Genomic DNA, 23,974 nt, shown 5'->3' on the forward strand with positions numbered 1-23,974 from the left:
GAAGGATTTAGAGTTCAAGGTATAGGAAGAAAGGGGGTGCTTCTCTTTTATCAAAGCTTTTAATTCAAGTTTAACATCCATACAGAATAATATAACAATTTTAAGTTTATAGCTCAATGAATGATCACAAATTGCACACACTCATATAACCAGTATCCAGGCCAAAGAATAGAACGTGAACAGCAACCCCAAAGCCCTCTCCCCTTTACCTCTTCCTTCTTCCTCACTCCTCACACTATATATTAGTTTGACCTAGTTTTGAATTTTATAGACCTTTAGATGCTATTGGCTCTGAACGAGACTCACTTTACAAAGAATTTTGCCCTACAGTGGATAGCTTGTTGGGTTTCTGAGATGAGGAGAGAAAGGAACTCTGCTTAATCACTGACAAGTAATCTAATGCTTGAAGGGCTGTTCATTCTGAGTGCTAACTTGTCAAATAGATGCCCAGAGACTTAGTACCATTAAGCAAAGAGCGCTTACAAATTAAAACTTGCTTTTAATTAATGAGAGTCAGACCATAATTTATGAACAATTATTTGCTCAATAAAATTAATTATAGCCCTGAACATGTGACTGAAGCTGTAATACTAATCAAATCCATCCTGACACTTTCCGTATAACCTGTGGTAAGAATGTAAATCGGTTTGAAATGATTGCATTTGAGAAGCAGCACAGCATAGCAGTTAAAAGCGACAATGTTGGAGCTAGATTTGGGGCTGAATCCTGGCTATGGCTCTTAGTAGCTGTATGTTGTTAGTCTAATTGCTTAATTTCCATAGGTTTCAGTTTCCTCATCTGTAAAATGGGGATAATAATAGTTACCTACCTCATATAATTATGAAAAATGAGTCAATACGTAAAGAATGCTTATTAGCATAAACACAATATGTGTTTGCTATACGTCATTACTGCTTAGAACCATGTTAGTGTTAGAAAAGAAGAAAGCCTGACACACACATACACATGGTCAAATACTTACCACACAGCTGAAATTGGGGATTGTTGCATATTTGTAAGAATAGGGATATAGCAACATCTGAGCATATGCATGAAAGGAGAGGTAAGCCCTAATGTGCTTCCTGTGTTTTCGGAGGAAGGTGGCTACAGCTTTCACTTCCGGCTCAGATTCTGGGAAAGGTCCACAGTAGGTATCATCGCAAGGGTGCATAGAAGCTCCTTCATCTGTAAGACAGAAAAGAAAATGGGGTGAGGGAGCGGAGAGACAAGAAGCAAGAGACACAAATGAGCATCGTTAAACTGATTTTTTTCTTTCATTTCTATCAACATATGGTACTATTAAGCAATTCATCTAATTTCTCATTTATAGGCATCAGTTTTGAAAAATCCAGGGTGGTTCAAGCTTCAATGGCCTGAATAGGAAATAAGTACTGATTTTTTAACTGAGCCTGCATAAACTACTCTAAAGGGATGCCTTTGTCAGTGAGAGACCTAATTCTTTATCATCCTCCAGAGCAGGTAAGGCTCCTGTTGTTATACCCACGACACCCTGCACTTTCCCTCTGTAACACTCGACATACTTGTAATTAGTCTGCAGGATTTACCTGTTTAGCATTCAACCAATATTTATACTGTTCTAGGTGCCTGGTATTCAATAAAAAACAATACAGAAAAAAAAAAAACCCTGCTCTAATAGAAACTACATTCAGTCTGAGTTCTTTATTAAACTCTAGGGCTCTGTGAAAGCAGGAACTGTGTGGTCTTCAGCTTGCTGGGCACCTACAACTAGAACAGGAGTATGGCAAATGTTCAACAAATATTCGTTGGTAAGTGAATGTCAGATCAAAAGAAAAGGCTAGACATCTGCACAGGTGTCTGGTAAGATACACACATTGATTAATCAAGAACACGAAGGCAAGACAGAAATAATTCCACAAAACATGCCAAAACAATTTCTATTGTATTTTTAGGCAAGCAATATCCAAACTGGTTTGTAAAATGCAAGAGGCTTCTCCAGCTATCTTGGGGGTAAGAATTTAGTTAAGAAATCCTCAACAAGGGCGCCTGGGTGGCTCAGTCGGTTAAGCACCTGACTTGGGCTCAAGTCATGATCTCGTTTGTGGGTTTGGGCTCTGCATCAGGCTCTGTGCTGACAGCTCAGAGCCTGGAGACTGCTTCAGATTCTGTGTTTCCCTATCTCTGCCCCTCCCCCACTCACGCTCTGCCTCTCTCTCAAAAATAAATGTAAAAAACCCGAAAAAAAGTTAAAAAAATCCTCAACACTTGAATTTAATAATTTTTGAATTAACAAATATATATCCCATAGGTCTATGATGGGGAGGAAGGAAAATAACATTCACTGTAACAATCACAAAGTAGTAAAGTCCCAAGACATTTTTACATTTAGAAAGAATTACCTTTTCTACAGTTATTTGCCACTGGCCATGATTAGCCCTCCCAAATGCCCTAGAAAACTGTCTTTTTCCATAAACAAATGGGAAATGTCTGGTGATTCTGTGAGATAGTCTAATTCTACTCAATATGAAAAGGTAACCAAGTCAAATCAGGATAAATCTTGAGGTGATTAAATCTTGTTTGTGTTACAGGTGAGTTAAGATGGGGAATTTATAGCAATTGTAGTTTTCCTCCTTTGAGTCTAATTCTGGACATGCCTTAGAAGCAAGTGGGATATGGATGGAACTCAGAATATAATATGAACACTATAGCTGATACTCTGAAAGGTACAGGACAAATAAAGGGACATTTGAAGAACACTGATGTAAAGCACTGGAAAGGAGAGATCACAGACTGAACAACTAATTCCAGAGGGAGCAAAACTAATGATCCAGAGAAAAAGAATTTACAATAATCCTAATAAATATTCTCAAGGGCATATAGAAGGGCATTGGATACATTAATCAGGGACAAGAAGTTAAAAGTACCAATCAGATAGAATAGAAATAGAGAACTTAATTCACGGGTTGAAAGAATACGGTTGATGAGTGAATTAATGAGATGGAATATGTTTTGAAACATTCCCAGAAGGCATCAAAAAAATGAAAGAAAAATTAAAGGAGTATGAAAAATAGAATAACTGTCAACATCTGATTAATAGAGGCTCAAATAGAGAAAGAAATAAAAGCTAAATATTTGAAGAACTGCTAATTGAAAATTTCCCACAATCAAGGAAAGGTTGAATGGAATTATTGTATACAAAACAAGAGAGATAAAGAGGAAATGTGTCAACACTTTGACACACTAGGTTGAAATTTAAGAAAAGAAAACAATTCCAGAGAGAAAGAAACAAGTCATCTATAAGAAAAAGGGATTAGATTCACATTTGACTTTTTAATAGCAACACTAGAGTAATATTTCCAAAGTATATTTATAAACACATATATACTTATTGTTCTTACATTTTTATTTATATATTTAAAATTAATTAAATGTTTAAATTGAAGTATAGTTATACATATACTATCATATTAGTTTCAGGTATACAACATAGTGAATGGACAATTATATACATTATGAAAAGCTCGCCACAATAAGTGTAGTTACCATGGTCATCATACAGTGTTATTACAATATTACTGACTCTATTCCCTATACTGTATGTTCCATCCTATGAAACTTATTTGTTTCATAACTGGAAGTTTGTATCTCTTAATCCCCTTCACCTAGTTTGCCCATCCTCCACCCACTCCTTTCTAGCAAGGGCCAGTTCTCTGTATTTATGAGTCTCTTCTGTTTGTTTTGCTTTTTAGATTCCCCATGTAAGTGAATTCATGTTATTTGTCTTTCCCTGTCTGAATTATTTCATTTAGCTAATACCATCTAGGTTCATCCATGTTATTGCAAATGGCAAGATTTCATTTTTTTACTGGATGAGTGCTGGTTCAATGTGTATATATACCACATCTTCTTTATCCATTCATGTATGGATGAACACTTGGCTCTTTTCCATATCTTGGCTATTGTAAATAATGCTGCAATAAACATACGGGTGCATATATCTTTTTGAATTAGCATTTCCATTTTCTTTGGATAAATATCCAGAAGTGGAATTGCTGGATCATATGGTATTTCTACTTTTAATTTTTTGGGGAATCTCCATACTCTTTTTCCATGGTGGTTATTGTCTTGAATAATGTTCTAGGTGCATTTGAAAAGAATGTGCATTCTGCTCTTTTTGGATGGAATGTTCTGCATGTATCTGTTAAGTCCACCTGGTCTAACGTGTCATTCAAAGTAATTATTTCCTTATTTTCTGGGGTGTTAAACTCTCCTATTATTATGCTATTACTGTCAAATTTTCCCTTTATGTCTGTTACTTTACATAAAATCAGCTTGCTTCTATGTTGGCTGCATAGATATTTATATTAAGTGTCATATTATCTTATTGGATTATCATTATGTAATGCCCTTCTTTGTCTCTTGTTACAGTCTTTGTATCAAGGTCTGTTTTGCCTGATTTAAGTATTGCTACGGAGATTTTTTTTTTGCTTCCATTTGCATGGTCTTTTTCCATCCCTTAACTTCCAGTTTACATGTATCTTGAGGTCTGAAGTGAATCTCTTATAGATGATGGCATATAGATAGGTCTTTTTTGTTTTTTTATCCGTTCAGTTACCTTATGTCCTTTGATCGGATCATTTAGAGCATTTGCACCATTTACACTTAAAGTAATTATTGATAGACATATGATTATCATTTTGTTAATTGCTTTCTGGTTATTTTTATATTCTCTATTTCTTTCTCTTTTTCTCTTCTACTCTTGTGATTAATCACTTTCTTTAGTCTTATGCTCAGAATTTTTTCTCCTTTTTGTGTATCTATTGCAGGTTTTTGGTTTGTGGTCACCATGAGGTTCATATATAAAACATCCTAAGTATATAGCAGTCTGTATTAAGTTGATGGTTTTGAGTTTGAACACATTTTCAAAGCACTACATTTTTACTCCTCCCCTCCGCTATGTTTTACGTATGTGACATCATATTTTACATCTTTCATTTTTTGAATCCTTTAATTTTTTAAAGGTATAATTGATTTTACTACTTTTGTCTTTTAATCTTCATAATAGCTTTATGTGACTGATTTACCAACTTTACTATATATTTGCTTTTACTAGTAAAGTTTTTTCTTTTAACATTTTTTTTATATCAGTTATGGTCTTTGCTGCTTAAAGTCCTTTCACATTTCTTAGAAGGTCAATTTAATATTGATGAACTCTTTTAATTTTTGTCTGGGAAACTGTCTCTCCCTCAGTTCTGAATGATAACCTTGTTGGATAGAGTATTCTTGGTTGTAGGTATTTTTCCTTTCAGCGCTTTGAATATAGCCTGCCACTCCCTTCTGGTCTGCAAAGTTTCTGCTGAAAAATCAGCTGATAGTTTTACAGGGTTTTCCTTGTATATAAGTAGTTGCTTTTTTATTTCCATCTCAAGATTCTAATTTTTTTTAATTTTATTTTTTATTTTTAAAAATTTACATCCAAATTAGTTAGCATATAGTGCAACAATGATTTCAGGAGTAGATTCCTTAGTGTCCCTTACCCATTTAGCCTATCCCCCTCCCACAACCCCTCCAGTAACCCTCAGTTTGTTCTCCATATTTATGAGTCTCTTCTGTTTTGTCCCCCTCCCTGTTTTTATTTTTGTTTCGCTTCCCTTATGTTCATCTGTTTTGTCTTTTAAAGTCCTCATATGAGTGAAGTCCTATGATTTTTGTCTTTCTCTAATTTCACTTAGCATAACACCCTCTAGTTCCATTCATGTAGTTGCAAATGGCAAGATTTCATTCTTTTTGATTGCCGAGTAATACTCCATTGTCTATATATACCACATCTTCTTTATCCATTCATCCATCGATGAACATTTGGGCTCTTTCCATCCTTTGGCTATTGTTGATAGTGCTGCTATAAACATGGGGGTGCATGTGTCCTTTCGAAACAGCATACTTGTATCCCTTGGATAAATGCCTAGTAGTGCAATTGCTGGGTCTTAGGGTAGTTCTACTTTTAGTTTTTTGAGGAACCTCCATACTGTTTTCCAGAGTGGCTGCACCAGCTTGCATTGCCACCAACAATGCAAAAGAGATCCTCTTTCTCCTCATCCTCACCAACATCTGTTGTTGCCTGAGTTGTTAATGTTAGCCATTCTGACAGGTGTGAGGTGGTATCTCATTATGGTTTTGATTTGTATTTCCCTGACGATGAGTGATGTTGAGCATTTTTTCATGTGTCAGTTGGCCCTCTGGATGTCTTCTTTGAAGAAGTGTCTATTCATGTCTTTTGCCCATTTCTTCACTGGATTATTTGTTTTTTGGGTGTTGAGTTTGATAAGTTCTTTATCGATTTTGGATACTAGACCTTTATCAGATATGTCATTTGCAAATATCTTCTCCCATTCTGTCAGTTGCCTTTTAGTTTTGCTTGTTTGTTTCTTTCGCCGTGCAGAAGATTTTTATTTTGATGAGGTCCCAATAGTTCATTTTTCCTTTGGTTTCCCTTGCCTCTGGAGACATGTTGAGTAAGAAGTTGCTGCGGGCAAGATCGAAGAGGTTTTTGCCTGCTTTCTCCTCGAGGATTTTGATGGCTTCCTGTCTTACATTTAGGTCTTTCATCCACTTTGAGTTTATTTTTGTGTATGGGGTAAGAAAGTGGTCCAGGTTCTCAAGATTCTAATTTTAATTTCTGACATTTTAGTTATTAGGGAGCTTGGGACCAACCTGCTTGGGTTCATCTTGTTTGGGGTTCTCTGTGTTTCCTGGAACCGGCTGTTTCCTTCCCCAGGTTAAGGAAATTTTCAGCTATTATTTCTTAAATGAGTTTTCTGTCCCTTTCTGTCTCTCTTATCCTTCTGGGATTCCTATAATGCAAATGTTACAATGCTTGATGTTGTCCTAGAGGTCCCTTAACCCAACCTCACTTTTAAAATTCTTACTTTTTGCTATTCAGCTTGAGTGCTTTCCATGACCCTGTCTTCCAGATTGCTGATGTGTTCTTTTGCATCCTCCTGTCTGCTGTCAATTTTCTCTAGCAGATTTTTCATTTCAGTTATTATATTCTTCAACCCTGATTGGTTATTTTTTTTCTCTTTTCTATCTTTTCACTGAAGTGCTGAGTTCATTGACTCTTAAGTCTGGTGAGCATCTTTATGAACATTACTTTGATCTCTTCATCAAGTAATTTTCTTATCTCCATTTCATTTAGCTTATTCTCTGAAGTTTTTGTTCTTTCAGTGGGAGCATGTTCCTCTGTCTCGTTTTGACTTTTGTGTTTATGTCTATGAATTAGGCAAAACAGCTACCTCTCCCAGCCTTGAAGGTGTAGCTTTGTGTAGGAAAATTCCCGTGTCACCTGTGTGTGCCTGGTACTTAGGGAAAGGGTTAGCATTGGGCAGGGAGAGATAAAGGGACCCTGGGGGAGGCAGGCTGCGGCTGTAAGTGGGAAGCTAAAGAAGGGGCAGGGTTTGGGGGGGAAAAAAAAGGATAAAGGTATTCCAAACCCACCTGCGCTAGATGCCATGAGTGGAGTCTCACAAACTTTGATAAGTTCCTAATAAAAAGTCAGGGACAAAAATCTTTGTCGGCAACCCACTTGGGACCCCTCTTAGTTTTGAGAGCTTTATACTTTCTCTTGATAAACTCTATCACTTTGCTTACTGTCTGTTGTCTGTGAGATTCATTCTTTGATTCTGTGAGACAAGGACCAGTGTCTCTCCCACCCTCCTGTAACAGCAGGACAGCTTGAGCAGGCTTGGTTTGGGATGTCCTGGGTGCTCCACACTTGGGTGCCCAGGCAGGATGGCGGCAGCTGGTGGGGCATGGGCCAGGGGTGTCCCAAGGCTTTTCACATTGGGTTGCCCAAGGCTTTTTACATTGGGTTGCCCCATTGGGCTGGTGGGGCCCTGGGTGCTCTGGGACAGGGCTGTCCCAGTGGGATGGCTCCAGCAGGGGTGGGTGCAGGCCAGAGTACTCTGGGTGGGGTGGTTGGAGCCGGAATGGGTGTGAATATGGGAGCTGCCTCTGGGGGGATGGTTGAAGGTGGTGTAGACTAGGACTTGCTGTGGTGGCAGGCTTCCTAGAGCACCACGATCCTGCTCCCATCTGTACTATCAAGGTGGAAAGGAAATGTCAGCAATGGTGTTAGGCAGCACCTCTGACATCAGAAAGGATTTCAGTAGCTCCCCTATTGTTTGGCTGATGTTCTAGGGTTAGGAGACGAGTTTCCTTCCCTTATGTCTAGTTGCCTTCCAGACTGTTTTTCTGCTGTGCTCCAGTTGGGTGAATCTGCAGGTGGGCCCCTCAGCGATATCCCTCTCTGCTGAAGTTCACCGCACTGAGGCTGGGGTTCCTATCATTACTATGTCTCTATCCTTTGTTGTGCAGAAGCTGTTTAGTCACCCCTCAGTTTTTCTTCAGGTGAATTACTCTATAGGTAGGCAAGAATTCAGTGTCCAACAGAGGAGCTGAGTTCAGGGTCTCCCTATGCTGCCATCTGAGACCCTTCCCTCCTTATTAAAAAAAAAAAAAACTTGCAGAGTGCCTGGGTGGCTGTCAGTTAAGTGTCCACCTCTTGGTTTCAGCTCAGATAATAATCCCAGGGTTGTGGGATCAACCCCTGTGTCAGGCTCTGTGCTGACAGAGCAGAGCCTCCTTGGGATTCTCTCTCCCTCCCTCTCTCTGCCCCTCCCCTGCTCACTCTATCTCAAAATAAATAAATAAACTTAAAAAAAACTTGCTGAACAGCTTAGGTGCTTTTTCTAGCCTGTCTTCCAGATGGTTGATTCGTTCTTTTGCATCTAATCTGCTTTGATTCTGTCTTATGTACTTTTCATTTTAGTTATTGTAATCCTCAGCTCTGATTGGTTCTTTTATATATTTTGTCTTTCTTTGTTGAAGTTCATCCACTCTTCTCTCATGTCGTGAGTACCTTTATAACCATTACTTCGATCTCTTTATCAGGTATATTAGTTCTTTTCTGAGATTTTGTCATTCTTTTTTAACATACTCCTCTGCTTCATTTTGTCTGACTTCCTAAGTTTTTTCTACATATTAGGTATGTTAGCTATGTCTCCTGGTTTTGAAAGTAGTGGCTTTATGTAGAAGGCATCCTATGAGGCCCACTGGGTCTACCCACCAGAACCAAAGCACTCCAGGGTATCTTCTGTGTGGGCTGTATGTGCTCTTCTGTTGTGACTGGGCTACAACCTCTGCCAGTGCACTGGTGGGCAGGGCTTGTCCCTGGTGTAACTGGCTGAGAGGCCCAACTGTAGCTGGTGTGGGTTTGCTGGTGGGTGGGGTTAGCTCCCTGCATATTGGGCTGAGAGACCTGGCCATAACTGCTGCAGGCATGCTGGTGGAAAGGGCCGGCTCCCTACCACCCCAAGGCAGGAGTCACTTTGAAGGGGTGCTGGCCCTGGCTGGGGCTGTCTGCCTGGTATGATGGGGGCAATAGTGGGTTTGGGGGGATGCTGGCCCCAACCAAGACTGCCTGTTGAGTGTGGTAGGGCAGAGGCTGCTTTAGAGGGATGCCTCCTGGGGCAGTTGGGTTGGGTGAAGCAGGTTTGCAGGAGAATGCTGTGGCAGGGTGAATGGTACTAGCAAAGTAGATGGAAAATGTCAGAATTGGCTTCTGCTGGTGTCTGGCCATCTAGGCAGAAGCTGGAACACTATTCTTGTGTAGGCAAGCCGGATGTGATCTAGCGCAAGTCCATGACTCCTGAATCTCAATCTCAAGCTTCAAACTCAGGTATATAATAACCTTCTGGACATTTCTATCTACTTGTCTCAGAGGCTCTGAAAGCTCAAGATGTCCCTAGATGAAATCATTGTTCTTTTTCTTACCCACCAAATTGATCTTTTGCTATGTTTCTTAACCTGTGTTTCCCCTCATTCATCTAGTGGCCTATGTCAAAACTTAGGTGGAACAATTCTAGAAGTTTTCTTCTCCCTTGTCCCTCCCTCCAACTGGAGAACAAATTCTTTTGATTCTATCTGCTCATCTCTCTGTGGCCAATTCTGCCAACAAAGTTCAGGCTCTTGTCATTATTCCCCTATGTTATCAGAACAGTTCCTAGCCTTCAGTCTGGCCTACCTTGAATTCAGCCCTCTCAATATCATTGTAATATAAATAAGTCTGATCTTATTTATTCTAAAAACATAAATCTGATTTGCTGCTTAAAAGTCTTCAATGGTGGTCTTTTGGATAAAGTTCTGAAATCTTACTACCACTTAAAGGCAGAGATAGTGTGATCAAAATGTTTGAATTTGGTAGTGGTAGTTATTATAGTTTATCTTGTATGTTTTTCCTGTCTTAAAAAATTGGTGATTTTGTCCTATTGCTGTACGGATAAGTTTGTGATTGATAGTTTATCACTGACTATATAATTTCATGTGCTTTTCATGGCTTTATAATAGTTTGCAGGTTACCTAGTTCTCTCCTTCCTTGGAATTCAGGGAGTCATGCTCCTTTCCTCTGACCAAATGCTTATGGGATAAACTCCCTCATGATTTGATTTTGGTCAAAATGCTTAAAATTTCGCTTTCTATTAGTTTGCTCTAAAACTTCTGCCTTATAGGGGCACATGTACCCCAATGTTTATAGCAGCGCTTTGAACAATAGCCTAATTATGGAAAGAGCCCAAATGTCCATCAACTGACGAATGGATAAAGAAGATGTGGTTTATATATTCAATGGAATACTACTTGGCAATGAGAAAGAATGAAATCTGGCAATTTGCAGCAACGTGGATGGAACTGAGGGTATTATGCTAAGTGAAATAAGTCAGAGAAAGACAGATACCATATGTTGTCACTCATATGTGGATCTTGAGAAACTTAACAGAAAACCATGGGGGAGGCAAAGGGGGAAAAAAAGTTACAGAGAGGGAGGGAGGCAAACCATAAGAGACTTTTAAATACTGAGAACAAACTGAGGGTTGATGGGGGGTTAGGGTGAGGGGAAAGTGGGTGATGGGCAATGAGGAGAGCACTTGTTGGGATGAGCATTGGGTGTTGTATGGAAACCAATTTGACAATAAACTATATTTAAAAAAGTAAAATTTCTGCTGCCTTCACTCCTACTAAAATATTGGTCATTTTCCTGAAGTTCCATATTCCCTTGCCTTTAAGACTGTACATGCTGTTCCCTTCTTTTGAAGCATCTTTTTTTTCCACAGTCTGATTTTATTTGTCCTTCAGTGTTTCAGAATTCAGTTACCACTTCCTCTTGGCATCTTCTCCAATGCCCCTATGATGGGTTAGGTGCTCCTAACACCCTTCTTTTTCCGCATTTGTCATAAAATTTAGTATCCAGTGTTAAAACTTATGCTTACCCATTTTCCGACTCAACTGAGCCTCGCACCATGTTTGACCAAGAGTGGATGCATAAAAAATAAACTATTTTATTTAATAATTATTATAAATGAGCTAAACTGTATAATATTAAGAAGGGCCACACCTCAATTTAATGCTGTTTGCCCGAGAAGCACATTAGACACTGAAATATTCTATAGCATTTTATGGTTTACTTTATAGATTGGCTTTCTGCCAATGTTATTTATTACAGATTAAGTATTGATTCAGCAGCAGAATGGAATATCACATTCAAAATTCTTTATGCCAATGTTTCTGTGTGAATTTTTGCCTTATTCATCTCTTATACCAACTTAAAAAAAAATCTAACCAGAATCCTGAATAGCAAGGCCTTTAAGATAGAAATAAATTAATTCAGGTGGAAAAAAAACCACTAAAACAATCTAATTTTATTTATAGCCTTTTGGGGGCACTATCCAGGCTTTACTAAAATGCAAAGAAACAGCTCACAAATATTACTGAATAGTAAGTCTCTTTGGGGTTTCAAGTAGCTGTGCTGGATACACAATTTGAAAGGTGCTGTCCAGATCTAGCCTCTATTACACAGATTCTGAGCAGAGATATCTGATGTACTAAAAAAGATCAAGATAGCAGAAAGCTAAAACACCAGGACACAGCATTTCAAGGAAACAAGTAAAAACCACCAAAATGATTTAATATCCAGGAAACAATGATAAAACAGATTTCTAGGGTAAAGGAACAAGAAGCATCATATTCATCCCTCTTTAGGTTTTAGAAGCATGAGAGTCCATAGGTTATTAGTTTTCCTTTAGTTTGCAGGAGCCAATATGTTATTTCTAAAGCTGAGACAAAATGCTCTTTCCCCATCTTTACATGCAGAACAACTGCAGAATATATAACAGATCTCTGCAGTGCAGAATGAAGAGATTCTAGTCTTGTCAAATAAAACAGCACACATCTCTGTTCTGAACGCTTCAGCAATTTAGCTTCCATACCATACATCACCTCTTTAGTTTTTGAGTATTAAGATGCAAAACTCTACAAGGACCTCATAAATCTAGAGGCGAGACAAGATGTGCACCTATGAGGAAATTTGAGGACAAGACAATGTAGGAAATGATACCATCATAAAGTATGTGGTGCAGACTGTGCACAGGAACACAAAGGAGGGAGGGAGAGCAGGGAGGCTTAGGATCCCTGCGGAGACCGTAATGGCAGAGACTCAATGGGATTCAAGATGGATGGAACTTGAAAAAATACAATTTTACTTTAAAAAAAAAAAAAGGACAAAAAAATAAAGGCTTTGTTGCTTCTTTGAAACTTAGTCCTTCTGGGTGATAAAATGAGGTAGAACATAGTCTTAAAAAATGTTTTTTTAATGTTTATATTTTTGAGAGAGAGAGGGAGCACACGCAAGCCGGGGAGGGGCAGAGAGAGGGAGACACAGAATCTGAAGCAGGCTCCAGGCTCTGAGCTGTCAGCACAGAGGCCGATGTGGACCCATGAACCAGGAGATCATGACTGAGCCTGAAGTTGGACGCTTAACCCAATAAGCCACCCAGGCACCCCTGAGGTGGAAGATAGTCTGTAGAGAGGAAATGGAGAAGGATGGGATACTAGAGGCAACAATGGACTGAACATGACGAGACTGGGCTCCAGTCAGAACTCTTCTACTAATGAGCTCAGGGACAGACATTTCACTGGTCTGACAGCATTTGTCCTGGAATAAGGACCCTAAGGCTGGTTCTCACGTGGTGCTATCAGTTGTGGGAGTTGTCTCGCAGTAGCTAGTTACAGGCTATAAAATTAGTGAACTAAAAAACTGGTTTGATGGTGATAAATAACTCTTAATTTATTCGAATATACTCTTGTAATGGGGGACAGAAAAGGTAAATTAGAGTGGGTGTGCTTGGACTTAACCACAGGTGGTGTGCAGTCCCCATCAATTGGGTGTGTGGTAGTAGGAAAAAAAGGCTGGGAACCGTGGAATTAGAAAGATTGCTGAGACTCTTTAGAGCATTGATAGTTTATGGTTCCAATGAAGATGAAAACAAATTCTAAATGTAATTCCATAATTACTTTTCCTAATGTCTCTAGATTCTGTGCTAAGGAAGTGAGAATAAAATTTAGTAATCAAAGTTGTGTTACTTGATTTCTGGTTTTGTTCTTAGAGGCAGTCTCCAGGAATGGATTGCAATTTCAAACTTAGTTTGCAAGTAAATTGTTTAATTCCCAGACCAAACTTCTGAGGTAAAAAGTTCCCTCCCTGCCTAAGGTCCTCCAACTACCTTCCAAATCTGCTTTTCCTTTTGTATTACAGATCTTGGTGTATGGTACCTGATTGCCAAAACCAGAAATCATTTACTCTATCCAATAGCCTGCAAACAACTGTTAGTGCCATTGTCTTAATTCCTCTTCAGTACATCTACCCCAACTACTACGGTCATATTGAAACTGTCCTGAATTATTACAAGGTTTTCACGGACTCCAGTCTCTTCTTTCACCTATATCCTCAGAAGTCCTAAATTAATTTTTACTAAAATACATATATCTTACCATGCAATTCCCATGCTTGAAACTTTTCACTGGTTCACCACAGACTTCAGGATAAAGGGGCTGGATTAGGGGCCTTCCCTCTGAACCCCTGTGGTAGGCTGAATAATGGCTCCCAAGATTGCCAGGTCCTACTCCATGAATCTGTGAATGCTACTTTATATGGAAAAGGGTCTTTGCAGATGTATCAAGATCTTGAAATGGGGAGATTATCCTGGATTATCCAGGTAGGTCCTAGATGTAATCATAAACATTCTATAAAAGGAAACTTGACAATAGAAGAGAAGGCTATGTGACAGAAGCAAAGAGAAGCTGAGTCAGAGAGGGAAAATGCTATGCCACTGGCTTTGAAGGTGGAGGAAGAGGTCACAAGGTAAGGAGAACAGGTGCCTACTAAGAGCTGCAAGGCAAGGAAATGGATTCTCCTCTAGAGCTTCTTGAAGGACTATGGTCTTGCCACACCTCCAGCCTGGTGAAATCCATTTTGGACTTCTGGCCTCTAGAATTTAAGAAAATAAATTTGTTTTAAGCCATCAAGTTTTGGTAATTCGTAGAATGGCAACGGGGGAAGAGCCACTTGTCTGTAGCTTCCCCACTCTGACCCCAGAGTTTCTCTTTCCTTTCTCCTGTTTGTGTGACACTCATGCCTCTATTTATGAGCTTTCACTCAACGTCAAATCATAACAGGTTGTTTACATGCCAGTCTCCCTCACTGGATGCTGGTTCCCAAAAACAAGAATGGAAAATTTGTCCGGCATTGTGCTTTGCTCATAGCAGGGGCTCAATAAATGGTTGAGTGAATCAATCTGCCCTATAGCAAGGTCCCTCTTAGTCTAGCACATCAAAATTCCATTTGTGCTTTACATTTTAAGGTCAGTTTTATTATAATTTAAGGTTACAATAAAAGTTAAGACATTGCACCAGAGCCTGAACAACGTTTTTCTCTACCTTTCTGGCACACCCTTAAAACATGTGCAAATATGTACTTAAGAATTGTGCTTGAGAATGAGAATAAAAAGGGAATCCATAGGTTTGCATCATATTACTACATCTTTGATTGTTTCCCATGTACCTTCTGAATCTAGGGGATGTGAATGAGATGAATTAGTGCAATTTTCTTGTGGAACTTGCTGGAAAGCTACTCTGGAATCTCTCTTTCAGAAGTACGCAGGCTAGAATGGCATGCTACAACCTTATTCTAAATAGGTTCCAGATACTGTGTTCCAATTAAACAGGTCACATTAAAATATTTTTGCTCATTTACACTTTATATTTCTTTACATAATAAAACATGTTCTGTAAAATGTTTGAATCACTGTAAAACTCGACTTTTTCTCTCGATCTATTTCAGTCAACACCTTTAGTAGAGTTATCAAGAGAGATGATGGGGAGACCAGAGGAGTAGAGGGCAGTGCATTGGGTGTTTATTAGACAATACGTAATTAAGTGGGAACTCTGTGTTGACATTTCCTACCCCTACCCCATTTGGTAGGGGTGGTGAGTGTGGGCAATGAGGGATGGTGGTAGAAGGGTATGATTTCCTTATAAACTTATAAGCTGTCTCTTTTGGTACCACTCCCTCCTGTTTTACTAATTATAACTAAGCTAAATAAAAAAGCTAAATAATAAAGAAAGAGAAGAAGTGCTTTGAATGGTGGCAGTGCATTCTGGAGCTTGATTTTAGTTATGATTTTTAGTTTTTAAAGAAAAGAATGTTGACTTATTTTTACTGTTTCTGAAAGGCCAATGGATGTACATGGTTATGCCATGTAAATTGCTCTGTCTAGCCATCTATTTCTTTTCTCCAGAAGCAATCACTTTTACTACCTTCTTGTGTTATTCCAGGGTTAGTCTATGCATTTATAAACAAAAAGCCAGTTTTATTATCTTTTTTACACAAATAATATTCTTTATATATATTAACCTTAAAGCTTTCTTAGTTTAACTGTGTGTGTTTGTAATCCTGGAGATTTTTCCACATCTGCACATAAAATAGCTATCTAATTCTGGCTGTTTTGTCCATTTCACTGTGTAATTATAGCCTAATTTACTTTACTAGTCCTTTGTTGATGGGCATTTGGGATGCTTCTAATCTCTTGTTATTATAAAGAGGGCTACAACAAACATCCTTATACATATGTTATTTTCCACACATGTGAGTCTAGCAAGAGGATAAATTCCTAAAAGGAGAATTACTTAGTCAAAAAAAGATGCGTATTTTTAATTTTGGTAAACATTGCCAAATGTCATTGCACAGAAGTTGTACTCATTCACACTGTCAACAGGAATGTATAATATTGCCTGTTTGCCCATAGCCTTCACATTTTTATTCTTCCTGTCTTTTAAGAATATCAATAGGTCCAAGTTAGATGGTCAGAAAATGTATTTTTATCTAAAGTGTCATTTAAACATAGAGAAAAAGACATTTAAAGAAGAAAATTACAAACTATTTCTTCGATTTGAAGACACATTCCAAAGTAGCATCCAAACAGGGTACCTGAATATGTTAGGTGCTCAATAAAAACTTATTGAATGACTCCTGTGACTATATGCAGTTTTGTTAAATTCTCAGTGATACAGTAGGGTGGCCTAACTTAAAGTCTCATAGTAGCAACAAGATCATACATTTTAAATAGCATTTATCTCTGAAATTCACTTAATTATGCATCTTTTTAAAAATCACGTCACATGATTAGTCGTTTGGCTAACCACTTGTAAGCTATTAGGAAAAAATAAAAGCAGAATACACACTATGAAAGGTAAATTTGTTCCTCAAAGTGGAATTCTAAACTCTTTTTTTTTTAAAGACTATTTATTTTGAGAGAGACACAGAGAACACACAAGCTGGGGAGGGTCAGAGAGAATCAGAGACAGAATCCCAAGCAGGCTCCACACCATCAGCGCAGAGCCTGACACAGGGCTCGAACTCAACAAACTGCAAGATTATGACCTGAGCTGAGATTAAGAGTCGGTCACTTAACCTACTGTACCACCCAGCCACCCCAAGGTGAAATTCTAAAATTAAGTTTAGAAAACATTTAAAAGAAGAAAAAACACTCATCCTCCAGTTCTAGCATTTTAGTCTATTTTTTCCCAGTCTTTTCCCCTGTGTGTTAGTATATAAATGTATATATATCATACATGTGTGATACATGCACATATACAATAATCATATATAGAATATACAGTGAAGAAATTATGTAGCCTGAATTAGACTCAGTATTATAAGCTTTTTACTATTTTTAAACGAAACTCTTACCTATTTTTATGGCTTCCTAAAATTCATCAAATAAACATGAATCTATTTAACCATTGCCCTGTGATTCAACATTTGGATTGTACTCAATATTTTATTATGGATTACATTGTGGTCAGCATCTTTTTCTGTTTCCTTTTAATATGTTTTCAAAATGAGATGCTCATACCCAAAGGTATGCACAGCTTAAGGTTCTGCTCTGACTTTATTTTGACTGTTCGTGTGTACCGATCTGATCTGTCCCAGTAGCTTCAACTACTCCCTATGTGCTAAGGACCCACAAGTTCCTATGTTTAGACAAGGCCCTTTCCATTACTCCAAGTCTATAACCGGTTACCTATTGCACATCTTCCCCAAGATGCCTACAAACACTTCAAATCCACTGCTCCAAATTGGACGCTTATTTTCCACCAAATCCTAACCTCTTACTAGATGCCAAATCTTGGTAGATGACACCTCTATCCACCAGTCACTCTAACCAGAAATAGAGTCATCCTACTCTTCTCTTTTCCTTCTGAACGTCCTTGGCTACATCCCACAGCAGTATAAGTGAATGCTGCGGTTTCCATATTTCTCTAGTGTGCTTTTCCTCCCCATCCTTGCTAGTCCCTCCTGGATTATGGTCCTGCTGTAGTTTACTAAACTTTGGCTAAACTGGTGTTCAAGTGATTCTCAGAGACCAGTTATTTTCTTCCCAGCTTTCAGAGCTTCCAATTATTCCTCTATTTAAGGCTCCCAATTATCTACTCTTTGTCAAACTTTTCATCAAAATACCCCTAACAGGAAAAATCAACAAAGACTCTAAGTCCTTAACATTTTGAAATCTTTGTTTTACCTTAAACATTATTTAAAAAATAAACTTCATTTAGAAAATAAAATTGTTAATTGTTCGGTCCACTCAATTATGCATTTGTTTGCTCTAACATAAAATAATTTTCCTTTTGAAATCTTCAAATTACACTGATATGTGTGCTATGACTTTTTGTGACTTTCTCTGTGATGTAACTCCACATACACATAACCTTCAGTTTGACAGGCATGACTTCTAGAATAAAATTCGTGTCAGCGCAGCACTGGATTATGCTCTGGGAACTTCTCCTGCCTCGTCCCTCACCAGTCCTTCCAGTCATCCTGCCTTGCAGCCACGCAGGGCCACCTGCCACTGTCACAACACCTCATTCTATTTCATGCTGCATATTTTTCTCAGGGACACACCTGTTTCCCCTACCAGGAATGTCCTCTTGACTCTGAATCATTTCTGCTACTTACTTTTTGCCCTATAGTTTGGTCTACCCAAAGACAAATACATTTTTTATGAGACTGACCCGCTGTGCTAAGAAGGTACCTTCAAATATATGTTTTTAATATTTATATCTACTATTATTTCTTCTATGAAGATTTTCTGATTGAGTAGAATTGGCCCCTCCTTCCTTTATATCTCCACTGGACTATTTTTATGTTTGTCTATACTGTATATATTTCTACGTAATATTTAAAAATTTTTTTTCACTTTTTTATTTCCCTTCCCTGTCCCTCTTTCTTCTCTTCACCTTCTCTAACCTCAATGATTTTATTTATTTTTTTAATTTTTGAAAACTTTGGAATTGAACTTTTCTTTTTTTTTAATTTATTTTTTAATTTAAATTCAAGTTAGTGAACATAGAGTGTAATTATGATTTCAGGAACAGTATTTAGTGACTCGTCACTTAATATAACACTCAGTGCTCATCCCAACAAGTGTCCTCCTTAATGTCCCTCACCCATTTAGCCCATCACCCCTCCCACCACCCACCAGCAACCCTCAGTTTGTTCTTTGCATTGAAGAGTCTCTTATGGTTTGTCTCCCTCTCTGTTTTTATATTATTTTTGCTTCCCTTCCCTTATGTTCATCTGTTTTGTTTCTTAAATCTCACATATGAGTGAAATCATATGGTATTTGTCTTTCTCTGACTTACTTTGCTTAGCATAATGCACACCAGTTCCATTGATGTTGTTGCAAATTAACCTCAATGATTTAAAACCCTGTAAGGACAGAATCTGTTGGATCTGTTTCTGCTTCTCAAGTGCCTAGCACAGTGCGTGAAATAGAATGCATGCAGTACTTTCTTTTCTTTTTTTTTGAATGAATGAATGGCAGAATGAATGGTGTTGTTGAAGTATCTGGTCAGGTTGCTTTCTAATGCCCCCATTAGAACACGCTGTCCCAGTTTTACTGTTACCATTGCTTAGGTTATCATATTAAGCATTTGGGGGAATAATTTAATAGATAAAATGCTATCTTATTTTAATATTATTTTTGATTATTAGGAGGTTCCCCATTTTATCATGTTGGTTTATTTTCATGAATTATGACTTTAAAAAAAATTTTTTTTAACGTTTATTTATTTTTGAGACAGAGAGAGAAAGCATGAACGGGGGAGGGTCAGAGAGAGAGGGAAACACAGAATCCGAAACAGGTTCCAGGCTCTGAGCGGTCAGCACAGAGCCTGATGCGGGGCTCGAACTCAGGGACCGCGAGATCATGACCTGAGCCGAAGTCGGCAGCTTAACCGACTGAGCCACCCAGGCACCCCAAATAATGACCTTTACAAAATTTTAACTTCTAGAGTCTGGGAGTTTTTCTTCACATTTTATGTGGACTCTTAAAAATTATTTTTGTTATGTAAGGTTTGATTCTGAAGTGTTTTTATCAAAATAATAGTAAAAACTGGGGCGCCTGGGTGGCTCAGTTGGTTGAGCGTCTGACTTTGGCTCAGGTCATGATCTCGCAGTTTGTGGGTTCGCGCCCCCTGTCGGGCTCTGTGCTGACAGCTCAGAGCCTGGAGCCTGCTTTGGTTTCTGTGCCTCCCTCTCTCTCTACCCCTCCCCTGCTCATGCTCTGTCTCTGTCTCAAAAATAAACATTAGAAAAAAATTAAAAAAAAAAATAGTAAAACCTTTCTGCTATATTTATTGCAAAATTTTTCTTGCATGGTTGCTTATCTTTACTGTGGTTTCTTTTAAAAAACACTTAGTTCCACGTATGATAAAAATGAGGCCTTTTTGGTTTGATTCCCAAATTAGAAATATGTATTAAGATTTAGCATCAAGCTTATAATATTTGAATTTTTGACCCATGGCTGTAACTAATTTTTGTAAGTAAATATTGGGTTTTTAAGTATTAAAAATGGTGTCAGTCTCACATGCCCAGCTGGTGACAATGTGGGAAGCTGGTGGGGACTGAGGGCAGGTAGAGCTAGTAAGTGCATGAAGGTGTTCTAATTCAAAAGATGAAAAACCATTCTGTCTGCTAAACATTATATATTCTGAAGGCTGACTGTTTTGTAATCCTTGATCTGAAATTTTGGGTCTGAAACTTATAAAAGAGTTAAATTATAAAATGCTAGCTAGCTTCGCTTTATTATGAAGTAATCTGTTACTTTAACCTTTACATTTTTTTAATGTTTATTCATTTTTTTGAGTGCGCGCGCACGCGCCAGCGAGTGAGCATGAGCGGGGGAGGGGCAGAGAGAGGAGGGGGACATCCAAAATCAGGAACAGGCTCCAGGCTCCGAGCTGTCAGCACAGAGCCTGAGGTGGGGCTCAGACTCACAAACTGCAACATCATCATGCTCTGAGCTGAAGTCAGACACTTAACCAACTGAGCCACCCAGGGGCCCCTCTGTTACTTTAAAATTAAGAGGTAAGCTTTAAGAAGTAATAAAACAAATACCAACCTAGTTATTATAAATGCCATATACTTAAAATAACTTGTGGTAGCTATTTTTTCTAATAAGTGGAATTTTCTTGATTATAAGTTTATTTTTATTATTTTTTATTTTTAAATGGCCAATATGGTTATGAGTAAGATTTGTGTGGTCAACTTCTGTTCTTTCATAAAACATCAGATAAAAATCGTTTTAGCTGTAACCAAAAATTGAAGTTTTTAAAAAATGGCAGATGTTAATTTAAAAACAGCATATGCTAATTTAGTTTGCTGTATGATTATGGTCTAATGGAAGTTTCGTAAGTTTTCTTTTCTCTTAACTCAGAAAAGTATACATAAGGGTTTTGGAATACGTCTTTAGCCAAGAATTTTATCCACTTACATATGTTTACCAACTTATATAAAGCAAAAAAGAATGTATGTAACTACAGTGAGCAATATAGTTTTGCTCATATTATCTGATGTTTGCCAAAAGAAGAATAAAAGATGTACGAATCAAATTAAAAAAAAAAAAACTTAGTTCCTTATACAATAAAGGTACATTTACATTTAGAATTTGGTATGGTTTATGCAAAGGTTGTCTAAAGATGTGGATAATAATATTTATAAGTTAGACTTTTTATATTTTGAAAGCAATGCTTTCAAATGGGAAAGTGTAATTTGAATAGAAATATCTGCCCTCAACAATCCCTTTGATACAAAGTAGCCAGAATAGTTGTCTTAAAAAGTTAGATCATGTCACCTCTCAACTCAAATTCTCATCCCATTCAGAGCAAACTCCAGAGTTCTTAACGCTGGACCTGTAACATCTGACTTCTGACCACTTCTCTGACTTCATCTCCTACTCCTCTTTCCTACCTCACTCAGCTCCAGACAAATAGCCCTCCTTGCTCTTCCTTAGATACATTAAAGATGCTTCCAATTTGGAGCCTTTACACAATCGTTCCCTTTACCTGCTCTTTCCTCAGACCCCCTTTGCTCTCAAGTCTCGTATCATCAGAATGTTCTTCCTATGCCACCTAAAAACACCTAACCCACACCTATCCCTGGCCCTCTCTATTACTTGCTTAGTACTATATATTTTCCACAGCATGTATAACAACCTGAATTTGTTTTGTTTAATGCAGTTTTCCCAATAACCAGCTCAGTAAATAGTAACCGAATAAATGAATGAATGAATTTAGTCATGCATCTGATAACTTTTGAGATAACTCTATAAAATGTATTTGGCATTTTTTCTTACACTGTAAAAGTTTTTCTTACAACTTAAAAATAGTGCCATCATTAGTATTAGTTATTGCTACAGTTTGAATTCTTGTGTCCTCTCCAAATTCATATGTTGAAATACTAATGCCCAATGTGATGGTATTAGGAGGTGGGGCCTTTGGGAGGTAGATCACAAAGGTAGAGCCCTCATGAATGGGATTGGAGATCCTAGAGAACTCCCTACACTTTCCACTATGCACGAACACAGTGAGAAGGTGTTATCGATGAACCAGGAAGCCCTCACTGGACCCCAGAACTATTGGTGCCATGATCCTGGACTTCCCAGCCTTTGGAACGGCCAGAAATGAATGTTTGTTTTTACAGGACACCCAGTCTTTGGTGTTTTGTTATAGCAGCCCAAACAGACTAAGTTATTTGCCAGGCACCTAATAGCTTCTCCTGGACTGCTCAGGTGCTGCAGTTCACTAGGATTGTCTGTGGCTTGGGAAATGACAGTATAAAGGCAAGGTAACTGCCCGTGAGTCTCCTGTCATCATTGAGCATAACAGAGCTTTTTCAAACAATTACAGAAAGTGGTAGATAAAAAGAGTATCATTGCTTTTCTATTTCTGCATGTAAGAATAGCATTTAGAAGAGATTGTTTAAACACTTTTTTTTTAAAAAAAGATTGTTTTAATAACAAAAGTGACTTCAAAAGGAGCTTGGATTAATAATAAGCATATGGATTGAAAGGAATTGAGAATCTGATAACAAAGAAAATATTTAATAACATTAGTGACCCGTAAGGAACAAAATGCAATAATGCTTATGAGATGTTAAAAACAGTAATGAGGACTGAAAAATTCAAGGCAGCTAGATATAAATGAAATTTATGAAAAAAAAAATAACATGACTTGCCAAATGCAAATGATACAGCTGGAGGAAAATTATCAGAGAGATGTAGTTTGTTTTTGGTGAGCTCAGAAATTAAATAATGCTAAAAAGCAACCAGCATAGTAGAAAAAGAATTAGTAGATAAAAGCTTTAAAAACCTTTCTTGTGTGTATGCCCAAGGCAAGACTAGAGGCCTCCTAAAGATGGAGCAGCATGGGAGGGTCCCCTGGTGAAACAGATGCAATAAAATTACTGGACTTAAAAAATCAGTACAAATGAGGGGCACCTGGGTGGTTCAGTCGGTTAAGCGTCCGACTTGGGCTCAGGTCATGATCTTGTGGTTTGTGGGTTGGAACCCCATGTTGGGCTCTGTGCTGACAGCTCGGAGCCTGGAGCCTGCTTGTGATTCTGTGTCTCCCTCTCTCTCTCTGCCCCTCCCCTGCTTGTGCTCTGTCTGTGTCTCTCTCTCAAAAATAAACAAACATTAAAAAAAAATCAGTACAAATGAAAAAAATCAGTATCTCAGGAACTGAGGGAGTTATTCTGCCACCTACATCATGCCTCACTTTAAAAATGTCATTTTTGGGTCACCTGGGTGGCTCAGTCAGTTAAGCTGACTCAGGTCGTGATCTCACAGTCCGTGAGTTCGAGCCCCGCGTTGGGCTCTGTGCTGACAGCTCAGAGCCTGGAGCCTGCTTCTGATTCTGTGTCTCCCTTTCTCTGACCCTCCCCCGCTCATGCTCTGTCTCTCTCTGTCTCAAAGATAAATAAACGTTAAAAAAAAAATTAAAAAAAAAATGTCATTTTTATATGCTACTTAAGTGACTTTCAAAAAAATAAATTATTTGTAAATGGCTTTTACATTTTGTTTGTAACATCATTTTAAAAATTCAACAAAGATATTTACTTATGATGTTGGAATAGATTTATAAATAAACTGAGATATTGTCCCTCATATGCAAATTCTTATATATTTACCCACAAGAATGATCAGAAATAAAAATATATCGTTTTGTGTGTACACACTATCAGTACTAAACATTATTTAATCTGTGGTTA

At 38.0% G+C, this 23,974-nt stretch overlaps 1 protein-coding gene across 2 annotated transcripts in view; it reads right to left on the reverse strand.

Moving 5' to 3' along the window:
• Positions 1-23,974, reverse strand: part of CPA6 (carboxypeptidase A6) — a 360,254-nt gene that overhangs the window by 31,150 nt on the left and 305,130 nt on the right. For both annotated transcript variants that reach the window (XM_042973342.1, XM_007080679.3), the window contains exon 9: positions 983-1,185. In XM_042973342.1, coding sequence (XP_042829276.1) covers positions 983-1,185 — 203 coding nt within the window. The remainder of the gene's footprint in view (positions 1-982; positions 1,186-23,974) is intronic.

Source organism: Panthera tigris, chromosome F2, assembly GCF_018350195.1.
Source record: "Panthera tigris isolate Pti1 chromosome F2, P.tigris_Pti1_mat1.1, whole genome shotgun sequence".
Taxonomy (NCBI): Eukaryota; Metazoa; Chordata; class Mammalia; order Carnivora; family Felidae; genus Panthera; species Panthera tigris.